General features: G+C 35.1%; 1 protein-coding gene across 1 annotated transcript; it reads right to left on the bottom strand.

The window, feature by feature from the left end:
• Positions 1 to 10,206: 10,206 nt before the first annotated feature.
• Positions 10,207 to 12,916, bottom strand: LOC114084779 (olfactory receptor 11H6-like). Its single transcript, XM_027925800.2, has 2 exons — positions 12,885 to 12,916; positions 10,207 to 11,143 (listed from the first exon to the last, which is right to left on the bottom strand). Exons 1-2 carry the CDS (start codon positions 12,914 to 12,916, stop codon positions 10,207 to 10,209), a joined length of 969 nt encoding a protein of 322 aa, XP_027781601.2.
• Positions 12,917 to 27,137: the final 14,221 nt, after the last annotated feature.

Here is a 27,137-nt window from a genome sequence, read left to right as displayed (position 1 = left end):
TATTTCTTCCTTTGTTATTGGTCTGTTTAAATTGTGTGTGTCTTCCTGACTCAATCTGGGCAGCTCATATGACTTAAGAAATTTTTCGATGTCTTCACTGTCTTCTATATTATTAGAATATAGGGTTTCAAAATGCTTTCTAATTATCTTCTGTATTTCTATAGTGTCTGTTGTGATATTGCCTTTTTCATCCCGTATGTTAGTGATTTGAGTTTTCTCTCTTCTCTTCGTTAGCATGGGTAAGGGTCTGTCGATCTTATTTATTTTTTCAAAGAACCAACTTTTAGTTTTATGAATTTTTTCAATGGTTTTTTTGTTTCAATTTTGTTGATTTCCACTCTGATTTTAATTATTTCTTGTCTTCTGCTATATTTGCTGTTGTTTTGCTCTTCCTTTTCTAGGGTTTTGAGATGTAGCGTGAGTTCGTTTATTTGTTGTTTTTTTCTTTTTTTAAGGAATGAACTCCAGGAAATGAATTTCCCTCTTAAAACTGCTTTCATTGTGTCCCATAGATTCCAGTATGTTCTGTCTGAATTGTCGTTTATCTCTAAGAATTTTTTGATTTCCTCCTCTATGTCTTCTGTAACCCATTGATCATTCAGTAACATATTGTTTATTTTCCATGTGATGCAGGATTTTTCCTTCCTTCTTTTTTCATTGATTTCCAGTTTCATTCCATTATGATCAGATATGGTGCATGGTATTATCTCCACTCCTTTATATTTACTAAGAGTTGCCCTATGGCATAATATATGATCTATCTTTGAGTAAGATCCATGTGCTGCTGAGAAGAACGTGTATCCACTTGATGATGGTTGATATATTCTATATATGTCGGTTAAGTCTAGGTTATTGATTGTGTCATTGAGTTCTATAGTTTCTTTATTCAGCTTTTGTCTGGAGGATCTGTCTAATGGCGAGAGCGGTGTGTTGAAGTCACCCATAATTATTGTGCTGTGGTCAATTTGACTCTTGAACTTGAGGAGAGTTTGTTTTATGAACGTTGCTGCACCATTATTTGGTGCATATAAATTGATAATTGTTATGTCTTGTTGGTGAATAGTTCCTTTTAACAGGATATAGTGTCCTTCTTTATCCCTTTTGATTAACTTAGGTTTGAAGTTGATTTTATTCGATATGAGTATGGCCACTCCTGCTTGCTTCCGAGGGCCATGTGAGTGGTATGATTTTTCCTAGCCTTTCACCTTCAGCCTGTGTATGTCTTTTCCTATCATATGAGTCTCCTGAAGGCAGCATATTGTTGGATTTGTTTTTTTGATCCAGGTTACCAGCCTGTGTCTCTTGATTGGTGAGTTTAGTCGATTAACATTTAAGGTTACAATTGAAATATGATTTGTACTTCCAGTCATGTTTATTTATTTATTTATTTTAGTTTGGCTAGTTTTTACTTTTTGGTTGTTTTCCTCCCCCTTTACTGAGATACCTCCCGCTGTTGGTTTTGGGCACTGTTTTTCCATTCCTCTTCTTGTAGAATTTTGCCCAAAATGCTTTGCAGTGCTGGTTTTCTGGCTGTGAAATCTTTTAGCTTTTGTTTATTGTGAAAGATTTTAATTTCATTGTCAAATCTGAAGCTTAATTTTGCTGGATACAGTATTCTTGGTTGGAATGCATTATTTTTCAGCGTTTGAAATACATTGTTCCAGGATCTTCTCGCTTTCAAAGTCTGTGATGAAAAATCAGCCGTTAACCTAATTGGTTTACCCCTGAATGTAATCTGCCTCCTTTCCCTCGTAGCTTTTAATATTCTCTCCTTGTTCTGTATGTTGGCTATCTTCATAATTATATGTCTTGGAGTTGGCCTATTACAGTTTTGGATGTTTGGGGTCCTGTAGGCTTCCAGGATTTGGCAATCCATTCCATCTTTCATCTCTGGGAAGTTTTCTAGGATTATTTCATTCAATAGGTTGTCCATTCCTTTGGCTTGAACCTCTGTGCCTTCTTCTATCCCAATGACTCTCAAATTTGGTTTTTTGATGAGATCCCATATCTCTTGGATAGATTGCTCGTGAGATTTAAGCATCTTTTCAGTGTTGACTATATTCTTTTCAAGTTGATAAACTTTTTCTTCATTATCTGATGTTCTGACTTCTACTTGATCTAGTCTATTTGTAATATTCTCGTTAGCATTTTTAATCTGGTTTATGGTTTCTTGCATTTCTAAAATCAGTGTTGGTTTTTTTTTAAGATCTCTATCTTCTGGTAAAGCTCGTTCTTTGCAGTTTGAATTTGTTTGTTTAGTTGGTTTTCAAAATATACTTTCAATTCTTGGATTTGCTGTCTCATGTCTTCTCTAAAATTCCGTTCCATCTGAGTTAGGTATGCCTTGATTTCTTTCCCTGTCCATGTTTCTGATGCTTCTAGGTCCTCCTGTAGATTTAAGTTGTCCTGCATTATCTGTACTCCTTTTTTCCCTGTTTTTTTCATGTTGTTCACGTTACTTTCCAGCTCTGTTTGACTGCTTTGTAACTGCTTTCTCCTATACATTTGTTTTGGCTTTGTTTATCTCTGTTGTCTCTCCTTTGTGGTGGGAGATTATGCCTATAGATGTTGGGCTTTATTGTACTTTAGAGCTGATTCATTCAATTTATAAAGGGCTTCCGGATTTTGTATGCATATAGTGATTTGTTTTTTGTTCTTAGGACTTTAGGTTAGGTGCTATGAAGGTATAAGGGTTAGTATGTCTTGGCTACTTTAGAAGATTGCTCTACTGAAGGGGGATGCTAACCGTCAATTGGATCAGGGTGTTGGTAGTAGCTAGGTATTTAGGAGCACTATAGACGGCCTCGAAACATTCACCTGTTTGTATTTAGACAGTTACACGAAATGGAGGATGTAATGCTTGGGATGAAAGTTGGGGGGAAGGGGAAGGAAGGTGCTCTTGAAAAGAAAGAAGGAGGGGGAGTTAGATAGCATAGAGGAGAATGGAAAGAACAATAAAACTTGGAAGGGGAGAGAAAGAGGGAAAAGGGGAGAGAAAAAATAAAATAAAATAAGAAATAAAATTAGGTCTTAGAGATCCATTTTCTTCTCTTCCCGTAGGCAAAGCTGTGCCCTCCAGGCTGAGATTTGCCCTCAATGTGTCAACAGCAATCCCTGTAAGGCGGCTCCTGGGAGCCTCTCAATCCTGTTGGTCCAGAGCTGTTTCACTTCTATGGCCCCTCCTCCCCTTCCTCCTGCTAGCCAGCCAGGTCCTGTGCACCGGAGGAGGTTCTCCAAGGATTTGGTTACACTTTCAGCCCCTCTGAGTGCTCTATTTCCCTAACGACTGAGCACTCTCTCTGTCATTCATCTAAGCCCCAGTGCTGTGGAGCTGTGCTCTGGGAGTCAATAGTTTAATTTTTCTGGACCCCTTTGGTGGGCACACCTTCGGAATCTGGCAGCTAAGACTATTGGTGTCGCCACTGGTGGTAATGGGAGTTGGGGGTCGAGGATCCCCTCTGCTTCCCTCAGCCCCTACAATCACAACCACTCCACTGGCTGTAGGAGGAGATGGGGGTCTGGAGTGTCCTCTGTTTCCCTCCGCCCCTACCGTCACGCCCTCTCAGTTGGCGGTTGGGGGAGTTGGGGGTGGGGAGTCTTCTCTGCTTCCCTCCGCCCCTACAGTCACGCCCACGTCACTGGCAGTATTGGGAGTTGGGGGTCGAGAGTCCTTTGGCCCTTACAGTCACACCCACGGAGAGATTTTGAAGTTTCCCGGTTGTTTGTATCTGATGCGGGTGGGAGTCACACACCTGCTAAAGTAGATTCTGCTCGGAAGGAATCTCTTTGGCCGAACTTTGGTGACTTCCCCTCTCTGCTATGGCGGGCCCTTGCCTCCTTGCTGGAGTGTCCAAAGGGAGGGGTGGAACTGGCTTGTCTCTGGTCTGACACAATCTCTGGTTTTAGTTCCCAGTTCGCTATTTCATAAAGGCTTGGTTAGATTCCCTTCACGTCGTCTCGGGGGGGAGCCGTTTGCTGGGTGGGCGGGGCCGTTCACAGTGGGGGCAGGGCGCCAGCAGAGCCCGGAGGGCGGGGGGCCGTTTGCCGGGTGGGTGGGGCGTTAGCAGAGCCGGGAGGGCACAGGCCGTCTGCCGGGCCAGGCGGGGACCCTTCTCGCTGCGCCGGCCGCTGGGGGCCGCTTGTAGAACCGGGTAGGCAGCGGCCTCATGGCTAAGAGCCGGGTGGGCGGGGTGGCCGATCACAGAGCGAGCGGGGCCGCCAGGAGAGCCAGGATGGCGGGGGCCGTCTGCCGGGCCAGGCGGGGACCCTTCTCGCTGCCCCGGGCCGCTGAGGGCCGCTTGCAGAGCCGGTAGGGCGGTGGCTGCGGGATTGGACCTCTGCGCCCGCGTGGCCGGCCAAGATTCACTTGTCTGGGGCAAACTGTCACCTCTAATAAACTTACTACTTCCTGGCAGGTCTCCTTTCAGCGGAATTTTGCTATAAGTTCCTCAGTAGGTAGAATGTAGCTGTTTTAATGGGTGTTTCTGATCCGGTTAATGTGGAGATACTGAAAGTGCTGCTTCCTTGCCGGCCAACATGTTGGATCCCCCCATTACTAGTTTTTTGAGGAGTCTCTATACTGTTTTCCAAAGAGATTGCACCAATTTGAAATCCCATCAACAATGTATGAGTGATCCCTTTTCCCCACATCCTTGTTAACATGTGTTGTTACTTATAATCTTGATAATTGTCATTCTGTCTGGAGTGTGATGAAATCTCAATGTAGTTTTAATTTGCATTTCTCTAATTGCTAGAGATATAGAGCATTTTTCATATATTTGTTGAAAATTCATATTTCTTCATTTGAAAAGTGTCTGTTCAGTTATTTTTGCCCATTTATTGATTAGGTTATTTGTGTTTTTGGTGTTAAGCTTTTTGAGTTATTTTTATATATTGAAAATTAATGTCATGTGGCAAAGATTTTCTCCCATTCTGAAGGTTCTCTCTTCACACTCTTGAAAGTTTTCTTTGTTTTAAGAAGCTTTATGGTTTGATGTCATCCAATTTATTAATTTTTTTAATTTTATTTCTTGTGCTTTAGGATTCTTGTTAAGGAAGTCTGTTTCTGAGCCAATATAGTAAAGTGATAGGCCTATATTCTCTTCTAGTATGTGCAGGATTTATGGTCTAAGTCCTATGTATTTGATCCAAAAAAGACACCAGTTAGTTTCTAGAATTCATAAATGAATTCAGAAAGGTAGCAGTATGCAAAATTAACACTCATAAGTCATTGTATTTCTATATAACAATGATGAACCAGTTGAAAGAGATGTTAGGAAAACCATCCATTCACAATAGTCTCAAAAAAAGTCAAATACTTAGGAATCAATTTAAAAAAAGAGATGAAGAATCTCTAAAATATAAACTAAGAACACAAAAGAAAAAAAAATGAGGAAGACCTTTGAAGATGGAAAGACCTTCCATGCTTTTGGATTGGCAGAAACAATATTGTCAAATGGCCATACTACGAATAAAACTATACAGATTCAATGATATTACCATCAAAATTCCAATGATGTTCTTCATAGAAATAGAAAAAGCTGTCATGAAGATCACTTGGAAAAATAAAAGACTCAGAATAGCTAAATAAATCTTTATTGAGAAAAATGGAGAAAGAAGCATCACAATACCAGACCTTAAACTATACAACAGAGCTATGGTAACCAAACCACCATGGTATTGACAACAAAATAGGCAAGAAGACCAAGGGAACAGAATAGAATACACAGAGACAAACCCACATAAAAACAGTTACCTCATACCATCCATCAAATGGTGCTGGGAAAACAGGAAATCCATGTCACAGAATGAAAGTTAACCCCTATCTCTCAGCCTGCACAAAAATCAGCTTTAAGGTAATCACAACAATTTCTTTATTTTCCCTCAGTGAATCATCAGAAAGTAGTCTCTCAGGAATTTGCTATTTCTCAAAAGCGCTTTCTGAGATAACATGATCAACATTGAGACTGTCCAAAGATTTTAGTTTGTAGATTGGCTGTTCATTGAAGTGGAAGTAAAATATAATATTTTATTTTTGTGTTATTGAGATAATTTGTCTTACCTGATTGGATGAACTAGGTTATATTCCTGTGGTCTTTCTAGCCACAAGTTGCTGCCACTGATATTTTTTCTTCATATTTCAATGTCTCCTGGACCATTAAATTCTACTCATGTGGTTAAGATCAAAGGACACACAGAAGAGGATAAAATAATGTATCCTAAATATGTATCTACCTTCCCCTCCTCACCAGATTTCTACTATGCTTATAATAAGACTTGCCAAAAATACAAAACACAGTTTTATGTAGTTTCTATATTTTTCTTATATACAAATGTGATATAGACCGAGGAAATAAATGCATAGTTGAAAATAAGTGTGTGCATTTTTACAGCAAGAGAAATGTCAGAGAATTGTGATTTATTAAGTAAAATTAGTAGTGCAATGGTATTCAAATGTTGTTACATAAGTTCCCTAGAAATCAACAACTTGTGTGATATAATTTATTATAGATGATAACATATTATAGTCCAATTACCTTAAGCAAAAATTCAGTGTATTTCTGGAATGTGTAATCTTAGTTTTGGAATAGGGACAAAGTTCTTTGAAATCAAAATATTTGAGGGTAGAAAGATGGGAGTAAGATTTGATACTAATGGACTTAAAGGCATATTTTTCTCCTTTTTAAGTGACATGAAAAATTATACATGTTTATTAGGAACCATATGATAACTTCTTGATAAAATGAACTTCTACATACCTTTTGAAGGTGAGTCATTGAGTTTAAACAACATTTATAGAAAAATTCAACCCATCTAATTATTTTGCTGATACTATGTTAAAATATTATTGAATATTTGGTTATTATATCTGGCTTTCTGTTTCTTGCTTACTCTACATGGATCCAGGAAGTTCATCTTAAAAAGAGATCCTACATTTCCTCCTAAGAATTCCCCAAATCTCTTCAGAGAGCCCTCATGGTTGTCTCCACTTCTTTGTTGTTTGGATTACAGATGACTGGATTCAACAGAGCTCAGGATGCTGTAGGATACAGAAGTGAACTTCTTCACACTGATGCAGAAGGAGCATGGGACAGCAGACCCAAGCTGGCCGGTGTGAGATGAGGCTGGAGTCCACCATACTGCTGCTCTTTTTCCTCTTGAACATCCATCCACCTGTGAGCAGACTTCCATTCTCCTCACTTTCCAGGAAAGCCTTTCTGAAAAAGATGAAGTTTGCTGATATGACTGTCTCTGTCCATGACCTGCTGCAACTGGAACTTACTGTCCCAGAGGACCCTTGCAAGTCCCTTGAGTGGCAAAGGCAAGGAGGAATGTTCTGGGTCTTAGTAGCCCTGTCACATTCTAAAAGGGCCACTTATAATAGATTGAGCAAGAAAGGTGCATGAGTACAAGTGACAATTCTTCCTACACTTAAGTGTCTTGATTCTGCCTTAATTCCCCTGTTATATCCCACCTGTCTTTGTACAATTGCATTGTGTGAATAAGCCTTTTTGAACAATCCCTGCAGTTAGATGCTGTCTGCATTGCAGCTGTCTTCGTACTCATGCAGAACAACAATGACTTGGTGATGGTGGAGGATGGCCCCTGTGCATAAACTCAGCTCTGGATCTCATTGTAATCAATTAATACAGACAACATGGGTAGACTACTACTGTGCAGTAGAGAATGATCCTGTATGTGTGTGTGTGTGTGTGTGTGTGTGTGTGTGTGTGTGATGCATCAGAACACTCAGTAAGTACAATGACTAATTACACAGGAAAGAGAAATAAGATTGAAAGCTATCCACTTTATAAGGATTAAGGTTAAGAGAAGAATAAGCAGGACTAGGACTGAGAACCAACTTTGCTTACAAAAGTTGACTCGTCTTTCCTTCTTGATCTGTTAATAAGCAGTAAATCTAGGTGGTTTCATTTGGGCTCTGAGTTCCTTAGTAGACCCAAAAATGGGCCTCTTGATAATGCTTATTATTCTCATTTATGGATATTCATTTTTACCCATATTTGGAGATTTTATTAGTTGTTTGCCAATTTGATTGTAATTTTGACAAACATAAATGTCAGAGCTTGTATGACAGCTAGTTGAAAAGTAAAGAGAAAACATACAGAATGGGAAACATTATTTATAAACTATGCATCTGACAATGAGGATTCATATCTGTAATACATAAGGAACTCAAAAACTAAACAGAAAAAAAATAAAACAAAAACAAATAAGTTGACTTTGCAATAGGCAGTATATGCCAGCAACCTTGGGGCATGCCTGTAATCTCAGCAACTTAGAAGAAGAGTCAGGAAAATGAGAATCAGAAGTTGAAGAACAGCCTGAACAACTTAGTGAGACTCTGTTACACACACACACACACACACACACACACACACACACAAAATGGGGACAGGTATTGTAGCTCTGTAGTGTCTGCAGTAGAGTGTTACTGGATTTAATCCCCGGCATCACACACACACACACACACACACACACACAAACACACACTCAAATTAGTTTTTAGACAAGTAGGAAATTGATCTGAATAGACATTTTCTAAAAAAAAAAAAAGAAAGAAAAAGAAAAGACATACAAATGGTCAAAAGATATATGAAAAAATATTCAACATCACTAATCAAAGAAAATGCAAATCAAACCACAATAAAATATTATCTTGCTTCAGTAAATACGGCTATTATTAAAAAGACTAAAGTTAACTAGTGCTGTTAATGTTGTGCCAAAGAGAACCATTGCAAACTTTTGGTGGAGATGCAAATTATTACAACTATTTTAGAAAATGAGGAGAAAATTTCTGAAAAAAAAGACTTAAAAATACAAGTACCATATTTTTCAGTAATCCCACTCCTTGTTACATGTCCAAATAACATGAAATCAGTGTTTTGAAGAAAAAAAAGACAAGTGTGTCGAAGAAACCTCTGCACACCCATGTTCACGGAAGCACTATTACCTAGTGTTGGACCTTGTTTTATTAAATGTAACACCAAAAGTACATCTGACAAACAAAAGTAAGTAGATTAGACGAACTTCAACAAAATACAAAGTTTCAAAATACATAATTTAGAATATAAAGATAGCTCCCAGTTTGGGAGAAAATTTTTCAAATTGTGCATTAGTAAAAAAATGTGACAAAACATACATCATTTATTAAAGTGGATTTATCATAATTGCAATGATGAAAAGATGATAACTAAATGAAACAAGCTCAGAAAATTTCTACAAAGAGGACTTTTCAGTTTGCAATAAGTACTTAAATGGTGATCAGCACATCAGGACTTAGGGAGAAGCCAATAGAAACCACAAGGAAAATCCATTTGGCAGGGATTGAGATGGTAAAGGTTAAAAATACAGAAGATAACTAGTGTTATCAAAGACACAGGAAAACAGAAATCCCTGTACATTGTGAACATTGCGTTTTGAGAATAATAGGGCATAGTCTTTCTGAGAATGGTCTGAAAATTCCTCAAAATGCTGCATAGAAAATTAACATATAATCTAGTTATTTCATTCCTCAATATATATTCTAGGGAAGTGAACACATATATTCATGTTCAGAAAACCTTGTTCATTCATTATTCATGATATCAATGAAGCAGAATCATTAAATGTCTAACAAAGGGTGAAGGGAAAGGAAAAGTGGTTGCATAGTCATTGAATTGAATGTTTTTCAATTTCAGAAAGGCTTGGTTTGCAGCATGAGGAAAGTTCATGCTAAAAGTTTGAATCACAAGTGTTCTTCAGAATGTTGGCAAAAGGCAAACCCAACGTTTGTTAAAAAAAAAAAAAAAAAAAAAAACAAAACATTACCCTAGAATTGCTATGCAAATTTATCATATATTAATTTCCACCCAAGATAAAGTTTTAGGAAGAACTGTAAATGTAGGATAGATTTTCTACATGTGTATATGTGCATCTGAGACCTATGAAATTTCTGAGAGAAAAATATGAACTATGAAAATAACTCTGAAAGCAAACAAGATAAGCTATCATTTTCCTTTCAATATTAATCTTTTATTTGGAAGAACATTTATTATTTTTATCTAATAGAATGAACAAATGAATATAACTAACTTTATAAACATTATAATAAAATTGAATGTTTCTCATCCTCTACAAGAAATTTTCTACTTCCATAAATACAACAAAAATTGAAGTGTTAATTATTTATTTGTGCACACAGCTTCTTCAGTAACCTTTGCCATGGCTGTTATGAAACATTACAGTGCTGAACAGTTTTCTGAGGGCCTCCTTCATGTCCTTATTCCGTAAACTGTAGATCAAGGGGTTGAAAAGTGGAGTTAACATGGAATAGAACAAAGTCACAATTTTCTGCATCCCTGCTGGATTTCCTGCTGTGGGGCTCACATACACAACCATGATGGAGCCATAGAAGAGGGATACTACAGCCAGATGGGAGCCACATGTGGAGAAAGCCTTTTTCTGGCCTTCTGCTGAAGGGACCCTGAGTACAGCTCTGATTACCAAGGTGTAGGAACTGGTAATATAGAGGAAGGTGGAGAAAATGAGGACTGAGTTATAGATGGCACAGATAATTTCAGTGCCAGGAGCTGGTTCACAGGACAGCTTTATAAGTGGTCCTGGGTCACATAGAAAGTGATCAATTTTATTTTCACAACAAAATGGGAGCTGAGAAACTAGGTAAACAGGCAAGAGGAAACACAAGAAGCCACACACCCAGCAGCCAGCTCCTATTCTGAAGGAGTTTTGAATAGTCATGATTGTAGGGTAGTGCAGGGGTTTGCATATTGCAAGGTACCTGTCAAAGGCCATGACAGACAAGAAGAAAGTCTCAGTGGTGCCCATGGAGAAGAAGAAGTAGAACTGGAGGAAGCACCCAGAGAAAGAGATGTCATGGCTCTCAGAGAGGAAGTTGGCTAGCATATTGGGGACAGTAGAGTTGATATAACAGATCTCCAGGAAGGAAAAGTTGGCCAGCAGGATGTACATTGGTGTTTGTAGTCTATAGTCCCACCATACAGCACAGATAATGCACAGGTTTCCAATTAGGGTTGAGATGTATGTTCCAGAAAAGATTGAAAAGAGGAGGATCTGAATCTTCCAGGTGTAAGGGAAGCCCAAGAGGATGAATTTACTCACAGAGCTGGAGCAATTATTTACATTCAAATTTGTATTTGGTCCTAAAGCTGCAAAGATAAAAGATTTCCATGTGAGAAGTGATCTTATATAATGTGACTTTTTAAGACAGATTCCTTGAATGGGGTCACATTGATATTCCTTTCAAAAATAACAGATTATTCATGCAGAGATATTTACATGATTTTCAGTTACTTATAGTCCTACCCTAGACACACCAAACCCAATTTGAAAAGAGGAAGAGAGAATCTGGAGCCAAAGGAAGTTTACCACCTATATTTTGGTTTTGACAAAAACAAAAGAAAACTAAATGAAACAAAACAACATATTCAAATTTATGTCATGTGGTGAATGAAAGGAGACAATAAATAAAAAGATAAGTCATTGTTTGTGCCATACAAAGATAGTACTTTGATTGTGTCCAATATTCTTTGCTCTATTTGTGAGAGTAATACAGGCTTTCATACTGATTTGAGGAGAGCATCTTGATGAGTCATAGAATTAAAATATATGTATAGAATAATTCATTTTAGCTTTGTTGTGTTAGGTTAAGACCTTTCTTTCTCTGTACATTTGAGACTGTAATTTAAATAAATATTGAGATGAAAAAGTTTGAATGCTTAATAGGAGTTTCCACATAAATTCATCTCATTAGTATAAATGAAGTCTTTTGAAATACTATGCATTATAAATGAAATACTATTTTTTAAAGAAATATGGTTTATAACATATTACTTGAAATATTACAGGATAATTAGAATGATCTGGTTAAAAGAATTTGAATCTGAAAATTTATTCCACAAAAATGAGCCTGTCTGCTATTTGTCATTCAATGAGGATGATATCCCATAATTTTCATTTCAGATCTAACCATAAATATTATTTGTTAATATTTTATCTCAATTTGTTAACCAATGTAATAATTGGGATGATTTATAATACCATCATAATCAATGAATCTTTTAAATAAAATAAATATAAATATATGAGATATATGTAATCAACCTGTTCAATACTTTGTAATTGGAATGGAGGGTGAGTGATCAACTCTCTTGTGGTTTTTGTATGGAAAGAGGTAAATAACCAATTATTATTACTTGATATTAGAGAGCCATGGTAGTCCAGGAATGATTGGTGGTCTTTGAGGGAAAAATAGATCAAAACTATTTTCATAATAATGTTAATTCAACATTTGGTTTTTCATTTTCTTTTTTATTTATTATTACATTGGAGTTTTCAAGGCTTTATGGTATGTAGTATCACAGTAGATCAACCAGAGAAGTAGGTAGGATTCAATAATTTTTATTGTATTAAGACAAATAGTAATGATATTGGCAAAAATTGTAAATTGCAACTCTTCTTAGTAAATTTGATCAAGTTATTTTTACATAGACCTCACATGCATAATTACTTTACATATGTCTAATTACTTAATGCTACTATTTAAAAATTAATTTATAAGCAAATATATTTCAGGTTTAATTCCTAAATAATAAATATTATTGGCTATAATTTACATAAATAAAAGTTATGTGGGGTCCATTATAATAAGAAAGATTTTAAAGAGGTCCTGATACCAAGTATTTGATAACTATTCTCAATGAAACTATCCTCCAAAGAATAATTAAATGCTTTTCTTAGTCATTCATAGCAAAAGAATACATGTTGGATAAGAGTCTCATGTATATGTTGGATAAGAGTCCTTGGCATGTATTCATTATTCTTGTGGTATGTTTTATTGAAATTACTTTATTTGAATAGTATTATTAAAGGGTTTCATATGCAAATAGTAATTTGATTTTGGAAAAGTAAACATTAGGGCAAAAAGCATATGCCAATTTAAATTCCCCATTCAATATTTTAGAATGTTAAAACCTTAACTTTCAATACTAACCAGGCAATAAAATAATAAAGCTATTCTATTTGTATCACTTTGACTTTTGGGGGTTTTAGCATATCATACAGACATGGAAGGTAAGTTGAAAGTAAATTGACTCATTCTTAAAATATTCACCATGTGTTTATGAATTCCAATCTTGGGAACTCAGAGATATAGATTTTTATCTATATTATACTAAAATATATTCTATTTTATCTATATTATAGATATAGATATAGTTTTTTTGTTAAATAGGTCTCAAATTTGAAAAACAATATTTTGTTTTGTTTTTGGTACCAGTCTTGAAGTCAGGAACATTTAGCCACTGAGCTACATGCCCCGCCTGTTTTATATGTGGAAAGAATTTTTCTAAACTGGTTATTTTATCCAAATTTAAAGTAATCATATATAATATAAACTGATGCTTTTGATGAGTGAAGAACACACTGCAATTCAATGCCAGTTCAGTAAGCCCTCGACATTTCAATACCATCTTTGCTGATGATTTTTAATTTTCATTCACTCTACTTCTTTCTCTGTGTTTCTGTATCTATCTCTATCCTTGTGTCCACAAATTTCCATTTGCTTCATTGGTCTTCTTTCTCTAAGGGTCTTGTGTATATGTGTTTGTACCCTTCCATAATTTTTTGTTTTATATTTTATTCAACTGTGACTGTATTGTCTCCAGATTGCAAACAGCATCTGCCTGGTGTCTGTTCCTATAAACTACAATTAAAAGGCAAAGAATATGATAGAAGAATGGACTAATATCAATGAATGTTTCAATGCAGAAGAGCCACTGATCATGTGGTAGATTTTATCAAGAAACTCAAACCACATTCTGTAATAACATTTTTCTTCATAAAATCTCAACTCTATTCTATCTGATGTTGTTTTTCATTAATTTTACAGTTGAGATAAGATAGTAAGATAGATATTGAAATCAAATATATATATATATATATATAATTTTCAAAAATATGTAAAATTTTGTTATGTTCACAAAGGCTATTCCTCTAAATTTGCAATCAAAATGTGAATAAAATTTCCTTGCCTGATAGTCTCTAAAATAATCAGAAAGTCACAGGGTCCATGCAATATGTTGCTTAAAATTTTAGTAAAGGAAATATGTCCACACTTGTTTTAGGAATCCTTCATAGTTAGGGTACAAACTCTACTATATGGAGTAGAACACAAAAGGTAATGTGACAAGATCTCCAGCAAATTTAGCTCTCAGATAAAACCTTGGCTTTGATTCTGAAGAAGCAGTGCTTTTGTAATTTTGTGATAGAATATAAAACTAGAGCAGAGTGGAAGAAGGGCTGAAATCTGGTGGATCATTGATCATTACCTGAAGAAATAAGATGGGAATCATAGACACCTGTATGATTGAATGCCATCTTCCACATCAGAGTTCAAATTCCGGTCTCATATCTCAGAGAAATGAAGTCATGTTTCAGGCATTACTGTGGGAACTCGTGAGGCTTTTTGGAGGAAGAACATTATGAGATTAATAAATTAAGTATGTAAGTTGAAAAGACAACAGGCAACTTGACATTTGGAAAGAGAATCGTGATTTCTCATTGTCTAGGCAGAAAGAAATGAAAACCAGTGAAATAAGGAGCCTTTGTGCTGGCCATCTCTAGGGAGGAGGTCTGTAGAGAAGCAACTTATAACAATATTTTTAAGGAGCATAGTGTCATGTTCAGCACTTTATTAATTATGCTGAAATGTATTGAACATCTTTACTTACCTCTTATTCATTTTCAAGGATTTTTCACTTGGTTTTTATAAGTAGGAAAAAAAATACTCTTCTTTCTGATGATAAAGGGAAAATTGTGACTCTAGCTGGAAGAATTGGTTCAAAGCTTGGAAAAATGTCTACAGGGTGTAGGTTAACACAGAAGTAATGTTGCAGTATACTCACCTTATGAAAGACGCATTTCTGTGTAATTTGGTGTAAATCACCACGCCATTACACCTTATCAGTTTGAGAGATAATTTCATTGGTTGTTTTTTTAAAATAAGACATTTATGAAATTTTTTCAAGAATCTAAATATACAGTTAATATACAGTTAGCTCTTCAACTTATGCTAAGGTTATACCCTAATAATCCAACTGAGATGATAAAAACAAAGTTAAAAATATATACAATATGCCTAACCTACCCAAATTGCTTACACTACCCTACTTTTATTCTACAGTTGGGTAAAATCATTCAATAAATGCCCATATTGTTACAAAATGTTGAATGTTTAATGTAATTCATTGAGTACTGCAAGAGATAAACAGAGTAGCTGTATGTGTATATTTTCATACCATGGCAAAGTTGAAACATCATTAAATTGAACCATCCATAAGGGATTATCTGTATTTTAATGGCTCTCTAGTATAGCACTACCTTTGTACATATATATAATTATTTATTTAATAATTCCCTAATTGTTTAGCTATTAGCTATGATTACCAGAGCTAAAATGGTTCTAAATACATTAACTAAGATCTATAGTAGAATATCACTAAATGATAGAATATGATCAAGTGAGATTTATTTCTTTATTTTAAATTATCCAGCATCACACCATTTTTCATTAGCATATATGAATATAACTTGGGGTCACTTATTATTAGAAAAAATATAGGGAGATTTTAATAGATATAGAAGTAGCATTAGATAAAATTAATTTTGATAAAACACAGAATTAACCAGAAATAAAAGGTGATTCCTGAATTTGTTACAATATTGGATTTTCTAAAATAATTTGCAAAATCATACTTCAATAGTAAAATACACAAAAATCCCATTTCAATTATACAAAGACAAATAACAATGATCACTTTGATAATCAGTGTTTCTGTTCCAAGTGATTCACTGTCCTTCATAGAGAAAGATTATGTTTTTATAACCTGCAGACATAAGTAGGAAGTATTATCTTTGAGTATTAATGCTGAGTGTATAAGAAGTTAAAACTTCAGTGATGAGAAATTACTTCCAAATGTAATAATGATATTGCTTATATTGGTCCTTTAGTAAACTGAGAATTCTAAATCTGGAGATTGAAGAGATTATTGCCCACTCTCCTTCCCTCTTTATTAAATCTTTTCCTTGACAATTCTTCACTATTTTTAAATCAGCTTTCATCTCCTTTTTATACTCTGAACTTCCGAAGGTGATACAAATGCAAGCAGGTGAGGAATGAAAAACAGTACTGCCTTCCAAACTGTCCCCTTAACTTTCTCTGAGAACTCAGAAATACAGATTAAGGACAGAAAGAAAGAATCATTCCTAAAGCAATTTGACAAAGCATACATTTGCTGTGGAAAGGGAGATGTATATGATGAGTCTCAAATTACAAGTAAGCATATAATCTATAATGAGAATTACCTGATTTAAAGATGATATCCTGATAGCATATCAGATAGGCATATGCCCCTGAGATGTGTGAAATATCTGATATTTGTTTTTGAATTGAATTTTCTATCACTACAAACCTTCCCAGAATAAATTTTTAGTAGCTCTTTCCTCACGTTTTGGAATAAGTGACATAGAAGATAGGTAATAACAAAAGCAGAATTCCAGTGGCAATTGCTACAATATTAATATATAGCTGCAAGGGAAGAATTTAGCAGTAAGAAATCATCCTGATTTTGTGTGTGTGTGTGTATGTGTGTGTCTAGTGCTAGGGATTGAACTCAGGGCCTTCTGAATGCAAGCGAGCACTCTACCAACTGCCCTATATTGCCCTCATCCTGATTTTTATCAGTTTTAAAAACTATTACTACTTAATAATTATGGAAGTTATATTATCTAATGCTATATTCAGGATACCCAGTTAAACAGTCATTTGCTTTTTAATTGTTAAGATTTGCTCTGAAATATCGATCCTACTTGTTGAACTGTGACTTTGATTTTAATCTATTTCTGTTTCTATTTCCTCATCTGACAAAAAAAAAAAACTTAATCTATAGGAATGCTGTAAGAATGAAATATAAAATAACTACAAAACTTTTGGTACAGTAAAAGTTAATAATATTAATTAATTCCCATCTTTAAGTTGTACAGTTTTCAAAGTTTTTAGCAATAATTTTAACATTTAGCCAAGTTTTAGTCAGCTTTTTTTGCTGCTGTGACTAAAATTTTAAAGGAGGAAAATTTATTTAAGGGCTCACAATTTCAGAGATCTTAGTCCATACAAGGCCAGCTCCATGAGGCAGAACATCATGGAGGAAGAGTGTGGCAGAGGGAAGCAACTCACATGGTGATAAGGAAGCACAGAGAGAGAGAGAGAGATCTCCACTTGTGAGACACAAATAAATACTCCAAAGCTATGTCCTAATTCCCACCTCCTTCAGCCACACCCTACCACTTTAGTTGCCAGGCAGTTAAACTCTATCAAGGGATTAATTCACTGATTGGGTTAAGACTCTCACAACCCAATCATTTCTCTGTTGAATCTTCTTGCATTATCTCACAAGTGAGCTTTAGGGAGACACCTTATGTCCAAACCATAACAGATAATTACACATATATTTTACAATGCCTCTGTTTAATATGTATTGTATTCTCTTTATCCACTCATCTTCTCAAGGACACTTAGATTATTTCCATAAATTGACTACTATTAACCATTGGGATCAGTGTTGTTCTGAACATGGGAATTCAGTTATCTCTTTGAATACTAATTTCATGTGCTTTGTATCTTTGAATACTAATTTCAGGCTGGTATGGTTGGAACGTATTGTTATTCAATTTAAAAGTTTAATTCAATTTAAAAGTTCTGTTTTATACACTAAATGTACCAATTTACATTCCCACCAATTTTGTTAAAAAGAGTCCCCTTTCTACTTAATCTGGTCAACAATTTTTTATTATTTTAAATATTTTTTATAAAAATCCTTCTAAGAGATGTAAAATGAAGTTTCACTGTGGTTTTGATTTGTATTTGCCTAATGATTAGTATTGTTAAGCATCTTTTCATATACCTGTTGGCCATTTGTATATATTTTTTTCAAAAAATATCTATTCACTTCTTTTCATAGCTTTTAGTTGGGTTACATGTTTTCTTTTTTTCACATATAGTTGCTTGTGTTCAGTATATGCTTTAGATATTAACAACTTATCAGGTGCAAGGTTTGAAAATATTTTCTTGAATTATATAGCTTATCTTTTCATATTGTTTCTTGACTCATTGTGAATAAGCTGCTTAATTATATTTAGTCTCAATAGTTTATTTCAATGCTTTTTTGTCTGTATTTTGGTTCATAGCCATAAATATATTGCCAAGAATAATGTCAAGGAACTTTATTTACTCATAGGTGATTTTTTATTTCTGTTTTTATTAGTATTTAATACATTTTGGTTGACTTTGGGCTATAGTGTAAGAAAAATTTCATTTTCAACTTTTTTGCATGTGAATTTCTATGTCCCAACACCATTTATTGAAATAGAATACTTTCTTCATCGTGTAATTTTGTGCTCTTGTCTAAGATGAGTTGACTGTACACTCATGAGCTTATTTCTGGGCTCTCCATTCTTATTTTATTTGTTTTTGGGCCTGTTTTTATGTCAGTACTGTGCTGTTTTGATTTCTATTGCTTTGGAATATAATTTGGAATCACAAAGTGCGATGCTTCCATCTTTGCTCATTTTCAGTTTGCTTTATTTATTCAGTCTTTTAGTGGTTCTATTCAATTTTAGGATTGTAAATTGTCTATCTGTAAAAAATGTCACTAGAACTCTGAATGGGATTTTATTGAATCTGTAGATTTGGGTGGGAGGTAGTGTGATATTTTAACAAATTGATTTTTTCCAATCTATGAATATAGGATAACTTCAAATTACTTGTGTTTTTTTTTCCATTTCCTTATACACTGCTTTATAGTTTTTCATGTACTGATCTTTAACTTTCTTCCCTCATGACTGAACACAAACAAATATGTTACCATTTCTATTTTTGTATATACTTAGTTTATGTGTGTTTTTAAAAAATGTTTTTCTTACAAAATAATAACAAACTAGTGGAAATTTAGACAATATAGCAAACAATACTGAATGAAGATTTTCATCATTGAGTTGGATTCTTCCGTGCAAATTCAGCATCACATGTATATTTTCTTTTTTTTTAAATTTTTTATTGTTGGTTGTTCAAAACAGTACATAGTTCTTGATATATCATATTTCACACTTTGATTCAAGTGGGTTATGAACTCCCATTTTTACCCCATATACAGATTGCAGAATCACATCAGTTACACATCCATTGATTTACATATTGCCATACTAGTGTCTGTTGTGTTCTGATGCCTTTCCTATCCTCTACTATCCCCCCTCCCCTCCCCTCCCCTCCCCTCTTCTCTCTCTACCCCCTCTACTGTCATTCATTTCTCCCCCTTGTATTATTTTTCCCTTTCCCCTCACTTCCTCTTCTATGTACTTTTGTATAACTCTGAGGGTCTCCTTCCATTTCCATACAATTTCCCTTCTCTCTCCCTTTCCCTCCCACCTCTCATCCCTGTTTAATGTTAATCTTCTTCTCATGCTCTTTGTCCCTACTCTGTTCTTAGTTACTCTCCTTATATCAAAGAAGACATTTGGCATTTGCTTTTTAGGGATTGGCTAGCTTCACTTAGCATAATCTGCTCTAATGCCATCCATTTCCCTGCAAATTCTATGATTTTGTCATTTTTTAATGCAGAGTAATACTCCATTGTGTATAAATGCCACATTTTTTTATCCATTCATCTATTGAAGGGCATCTAGGTTGGTTCCACAGTCTTGCTATTATGAATTGAGCTGCTATGAACATCGATGTAGCAGTGTCCCTGTAGCATGCTCTTTTTAGGTCTTTAGGGAATAGACCGAGAAGGGGAATAGCTGGGTCAAATGGTGGCTCCATTCCCAGCTTTCCAAGAAATCTCCATACTGCTTTCCAAATTGGCCGCACCAATTTGCAGTCCCACAAGCAATGTACAAGTGTACCCTTTTCCCCACATCCTCGCCAGCACTTGTTGTTGTTTGACTTCCTAATGGCTGCCAATCTTACTGGAGTGAGATGGTATCTTAGGGTGGTTTTGATTTGCATTTCTCTGACTGCTAGAGATGGTGAGCATTTGTTCATGTACTTGTTGATTGACTGTATGTCCTCCTCTGAGAAGTGTCTGTTCAGGTCCTTGGCCCATTTGTTGATTGGGTTGTTTGTTATCTTATTGTCTAATTTTTTGAGTTCTTTGTATATTCTGGATATTAGGGCTCTATCTGAAGTGTGAGGAGTAAAGATTTGTTCCCAGGGTGTAGGCTCCCTATTTACCTCTCTTATTGTTTCTTTTGCTGAGAAAAAACTTTTTAGTTTGAGTAAGTCCCATTTGTTGATTCTAGTTATTAACTTTTGTGCTATGGGTGTCCTATTGAGGAATTTGGAGCCCGACCCCACTGTATGTAGATCGTAGCCAACTTTTTCTTCTATCAGACGGCGTGTCTCTGATTTGATATCAAGCTCCTTGATCCATTTTGAATTAACTTTTGTGCATGGCGAGAGAAAGGGATTCAGTTTCATTTTGTTGAATATGGATTTCCAGTTTTACCAGCACCATTTGTTGAAGATGCTATCCTTCCTCCATTGCATGCTTTTAGCCCCTTTATCAAATATAAGATAGTTGTAATATTGTGGATTGGTTTCTGTGTCCTCTATTCTATACCATTGGTCCACCCGCCTGTTTTGGTACCAGTACCATGCTGTTTTTGTTACTATTGCTCTGTAGTATAGTTTGAAGTCTGGTATCGCTATACCGCCTGATTCACACTTCCTGCTTAGCATTGTTTTTGCTATTCTGGGTCTTTTATTTTTCCATATGAATTTCATGATTGCTTTCTCTATTTCTACAAGAAATGCCGTTGGGATTTTGATTGGCATTGCATTAAACCTATAGAGAACTTTTGGTAATATCGCCATTTTGATGATGTTAGTTCTGCCTATCCATGAACAGGGTATATTTTTCCATCTTCTAAGATCTTCTTCTATTTCTCTCTTTAGGGTTCTGTAGTTTTCATTGTATAAGTCTTTCACCTCTTTTGTTAGGTTGATTCCCAAGTATTTTATTTTTTTTGAAGATATTGTGAATGGAGTGGTTGTCCTCATTTCCATTTCAGAGGATTTGTCGCTGATATACAGGAATGCCTTTGATTTATGCGTGTTGATTTTATATCCTGCCACTTTGCTGAATTCATTTATTATCTCTAATAGTTTCTTTGTAGACCCTTTTGGGTCTGCTAGGTATAGAATCATGTCACCTGCAAATAGTGATAATTTAAGTTCTTCTTTTCCTATTTTTATGCCTTTAATTTCTTTCGTCTGTCTAATTGCTCTGGCCAGTGTTTCGAGAACTATGTTAAACAGAAGTGGAGAGAGAGGGCATCCCTGTCTTGTTCCAGATTTTAGAGGGAATGCCTTCAATTTTTCTCCATTCAGAATGATGCTAGCCTGAGGCTTAGCATAGATTGCTTTTACAATATTGAGGTATGTTCCTGTTATCCCTAGTTTTTCTAGAGTTTTGAACATAAAGGGATGCTGTACTTTGTCGAATGCTTTTTCTGCATCTATCGAGATGATCATATGGTTCTTATTTTTAAGTCTATTGATGTGGTGAATAACATTTATTGATTTCCGTATATTGAACCAGCCTTGCATCCTAGGGATGAATCCTACTTGATCATGGTGCACAATTTTTTTGATATGTTTTTGTATCCGATTCGCCAGAATTTTATTGAGGATTTTTGCATCTAGGTTCATTAGAGATATTGGTCTGTAGTTTTCTTTCTTTGAAGTGTCTTTGTCTGGTTTAGGTATCAGGGTGATGTTGGCCTCGTAGAATGAATTTGGAAGTTCTCCCTCTTTTTCTATTTCCTGAAGTAGCTTGAAAAGTATTGGTATTAGTTTCTCTTTAAAGGTTTTGTAAAACTCTTGTGTATACCCATCCAGTCCTGGGCTTTTCTTAGTTGGTAGTCTTTTGATGGTTTCTTCTATTTCCTCAATTGATATTGGTCTGTTTAGGTTGTCTATATCCTCCTGACTCAATCTGGGCAGATCATATGACTTAAGAAATTTATCTATGCCTTCACTATCTTCTAATTTATTGGAGTATAAGGATTCAAAATAATTTTTGATTATCTTCTGTATTTCTGAAGTGTCTGTTGTGATATTGCCTTTTTCATCCCGTATGCTAGTAATTTGAGTTCTCTCTCTTCTTCTCTTCTCTAGCATGGCTAAAGGTCTGTCGACTAAAAGTTGGTTCTTTGAAAAAATAAACACATGTATATTTTCTGTGTTCAATGTACAAATTGTTATTGTGCTCTCTCCTCCGGCAGTGGGGAGAGGTCTCTATTCTGGAAGTATTAGACAGAACTCTGACCTTGGTTAGGAATTTCTCCAAGTGCCATGTTTTTAACCTATTTTTTGATAGTGTGATAGTTATGGAGAATTAAAAAAATGTCATAACAACTATTTTTTAAGACAATTGTCTTTTCTCTGGGGAGGGGGTTGGTGGTAGAGGTGTTCAGGTGTTTTCATTTATGAATAAAAAAGTATGTGTTTTTCTCTTATGCTTCTTTCATTTCAGTTATTGCTTTACTCATAAAACTTTGTTTACTATTTTCTTTCTTTTTTATTGTTCTTTTTAGGCATACATGAGGACTCATTTTGACATAAAAATAGAAGCACAGAATTTAATTTGCTCTAAATCAGTCTCCAGTATTTCCCCAGACCACCACCACAAAAAACAACAACAACAACAACAAAAAAAAAAAACACTTCTTTTTCTGTTTTCAGTTTTAATCAGACCATTCCTTTACTTTTTCCTCAATGGATCATCAGAAAATAATCTCTAATGAATGTACAATTCATCAGGAATTCATTGTAAGATAACAAGATCAACATTAAGGGAATTGTCCAGAGATTTTAGTTCTTACATTTGCTATTCATTGAGGTGAAAGTACAATATTTACTTTTTGTGTTAATCAGACAATTTGTGTTCCCTCTTTGGATACATAGTATTATATTCATATGTCCTCTCTAGTTGTAATTTGCTGCCAATAACTGACATTTTCTTGAAATTTTAAGGTATCCTGAATCACTATTCTTGCAAGTAGGATCAAAAGACAAGCATAAGAAAAGAAAATAATCTACCAAAAAAAATACATATTGACTCCCTCACTCCAGCGTTCTTTTAGTGGTTCCGTTCAATTTTAGGATTGTAAATTGTCTATTTGTAAAAAAATGTCACTGGCTTTCACCATGGTCACCATGGCTACCATAAGACTCGTTAAAAAGATAAAACACAATTTTCTGTAGTTGCTATATTTTCTCTCATATACAAATGTGATATAGACAGAGGAATAAATGCATAGTTGGGAATAAGTCAGAAGAGAAACTTCATAGAATTGTGTTTTATTAAGTAGAATTAGTAGTGCAATAGTATTCAAATGCTGTTACATTAATTCTCCAGAAATCAATAATGTGTGACATCAAATATTATAGATGACATGTTAGAGTCCATTTACCTTAAGGAACAATTCATTGTGTTTCTGGAATGTGTAAACAGCTTTGGAATAACAAAATTCTCTGAAATCCAGGTATTTGAGGGTAGAAAGATGCAAGTAAGATGTGGTATTGTGGACTTAAAGGCATTTTTTTCTCCTTTTTCAAAAGATATGGAAAATTATACATGTTTATTAGGAATCATGTGATAACTTCCTGATAAAATGAACTTCTACATAACTTTTGAAGGTGAGTCTTTGAGTTTAATCAACATTTATAGAAAAATTCAACCCACCCAATTATTTTGCTGATACTATGTTAAAATATTATTGAATATTTGGTTATTATAATCTGGCTTTGTGTTTCTTGCTTACTCTACATGGATCCAGGAAGTTCATCTTAAAAAGAGATCCTACATTTCCCCCTAAGAATTCCCCAAATCTCTTCAGAGAACCCTCATGGTTGTCTCCACTTCTTTGTTGTTTGGATTACAGGTGACTGGATTCAACAGAGCTCAGGATGCTGTAGGATACAGAAGTGAACTTCTTCCCATTGATGCAGAAGGAGCATGGGACAGCAGACTCAAGCTGGCCAGTGTGAGGTGAGTCTGGAGTCCACCATACTGCTGCTCTTTTTCCTCTTGAACATCCATCCACCTGTGAGCAGACTTCCATTCTCCTCACTTTCCAGGAAAGCCTTTCTGAAAAAGATGAAGTTTGCTGATATGACTATCTCTGTCCATGACCTGCTGCAACTGGAACTTATTGTCCCAGAGGACCCTTGCAAGTCCCTTGAGTGGCAAAGGCAAGGAGGAATGTTCTGGGTCTTTGTGGCCCTGTCACATTCTAAAAGGGCCACTTATAATAGATTGAGCAAGAAAGGTGCATGAGTACAAGTGACAATTCTTCCATATTTAAGTGTCTTGACTTCTGCCTTAATTCCCCTGTTATGTCCCACTTGTCTTTCTACAATTGCATTGTGTGAATAAGCCTTTTTGAACAATCCCTGCAATTAGATGTTGTCTGCATTGCAGCTGTCTTTACACTTATGTAAAGCAACGATGACCTGATGATGGTGGAGGATGGCCCCTGTGCATAAACTCAGCTCTGGATCTCACAGTAATCAATTAATATAGATAACATGGGCAGACTACTACTGTGCAGTAGAGGATGACTCAGTGTGTGTGTGTGTGTGTGTGTGTGTGTGTGTGTGTGTTGCATCAGAACACTCAGTAAGTACAATGACTAATCACACAGGAAAGAGAGGTAAGATTGAAAGCCATGAATTCTCCACTTTATATGGATTAAAGTAAAGAGAAGAATAGGACTGAGAATGAACTTTGCTTAAAAAGCTGCCCTCTTTTTCCCTCTTGATCTGTTTCATAACAGTAAAGCAAGGTGGTTGCACTTAGTCTCTGAGTTTCTTAGTAGGCCCCAAATTTAATGGGCTCTTGATAATGGTTCTATTGTTCTCTTTTATGAATCTACACTTTTAGCCACATTTGGAGATTTTATTAATTATTTGCCAATTTGATTGAAATTTTGATGAAATTTTTTGTCAGATAGAGTTTGTATGACAAATAGTTGAAAAATAAAGAGACAACATACAGAATGGGAAATATTATTTGTAAACTATGCATCTGACTATGAGGATTCATATCCATAATACATAAGAACTCAAAAACTCAACAGAAAAAAAAATGAAATAAAACAAGTAAGTTGACTTTGGGCAGTATATGCCAGCAACCTTGGGGCATGCCTGTTATCTCAGCAACTTGAAAGAAGAGTCAGGACAATGAGAATCAGAAGTTGAAGAACAGCCTGGACAACTTAGTGAGACTCTGTTACACACACACACACACACACACACACACACACACACACACAAAATGGGATAGATACTGTAGCTCTGTAGTATCTGTAGTTTGATGTTCCTGGATTTAATCCTTAGAATCACCAATTTAAAAAAAAATTTAGACAAGTAGGCAATATACATTTCTCAGTAAAGAAAAGATACACAAATCGTCAAAAGGTATATGAGAAAAGGTTCAACATTACTAATCAAAAGGAAAATGCAAATAAAACCACAATAAAATATTTTCTTGCTTCAGTAAATAGAAGAAGACTAAAGTTAACTAGTGCTGTTGAGGATGTGTCAAAGAGAACCATTGTAAATTTTTGGTGGAGATGCAAATTATTACAACTACTTTAGAAAATGAGTTGGAAATTTCTGAAAAAAATGAAAATACAAGTACCATATTGTTCAGTAATCCCATTCCTGGTTATATGTCCAAATGAAATAAAGTCAGTGTGTTGAAGAAACATCTGCATGCCGATGTTCATTGAAACACTGTTACCTTGTGTTAGACCTTGTTTTATTAAATGTAACACCAAAATTACATCTGACAAATAAAAGTTAAGCAGATTAGTCGAACTTCAACAAAATACAAACTTCAAAATACATAATTTAGAATATAAAGATAGCCCCCAGTTTGGGAGAATTTTTTTCAAGTTATGCATTACTAAAATTATGACAAGGTATACATCATCTTATGAAGGTGGATATATCATAATTGCAATGATGACAAGATGACTACATTGAAAGAGGATCAGAAGTTTAAAATATTTCTTCAAAGAGGACTCTTCAGTTTGCAAGAAATACATAAAATGGGGATCAGCACATCAGTCATTAGGGAAATGTCCATTGAAATCGCAATAAAATGCCACTTTGCACTGACTGAGATAGCAAAAGTTAAAAAGACAGAAGATAACTAGTGTTGGCAAAATACAAGGAAACAGAAATTCCAATACATTATGAACATTGAGTTTTGAGAATAATTGGTGATGGTCTTTCTGAGAATAGTCAGACAATTCCTCAAAATGCTGCATAGAAAATTAACATATAATCTACTTATTTCATTCCAAAATACATGTTCTAAGGAAGTGAAAACATATGTTCCTATTCACAAAAAAACTGGTTCATGCATTATTTATGACATCTCTGAAGCAGACTCATTAAATGTCCACCAAAGGTGAAGGGAAAAGAAAAGTGGTTGCATTGTCTTTCAATTGAATGTTATTCAATTACAAAAAAAGGTTGATTTGCAGCATGAGGAAAATTCCTGCTAAAAGTTTGAGTCACTAGTGTTCTTCAGAAGATTGGAAGAAGGCAAATCCAACAACTTCTGTAATAAAAACACTACCCTAGAATTGCTATGCAAATTTATAATATATTAATTTCAACTCAGGAAAAAGTTTTAGGAAGAAATGTAAATGTAGGAAGATTGTCTGTGTGTGTGTGTGTGTGTGTGTGTGTATCTGAGAACACTGAAATTTTAGAGAGAAAAATATTAACTAGTATTAACTCTGAAAGCCAGCAAGATAAGTTATCATTTTCCATTGACTATAGTCTTTTACTTGGAAGAACTTTATTATTAATTTTTTATCTAATAAAGTGAACAAATGAATATAGCTAACTTTATAAACAGGTTTTTGAACTTGATTATGTTCCCACTCCCAGTAAAGATATTTTTCTAGTTCTGTAAATACAAACAAAAAATCAAAGTGCTAATTTAATTGGGTACACAGCTTCT

Source organism: Marmota flaviventris, chromosome 2 (genome assembly GCF_047511675.1).
Source record: "Marmota flaviventris isolate mMarFla1 chromosome 2, mMarFla1.hap1, whole genome shotgun sequence".
NCBI classification, from domain to species: Eukaryota; Metazoa; Chordata; class Mammalia; order Rodentia; family Sciuridae; genus Marmota; species Marmota flaviventris.
Note: the sequence above shows the minus strand (reverse complement) of the source record. Positions and strands in the feature narration are given on the sequence as shown.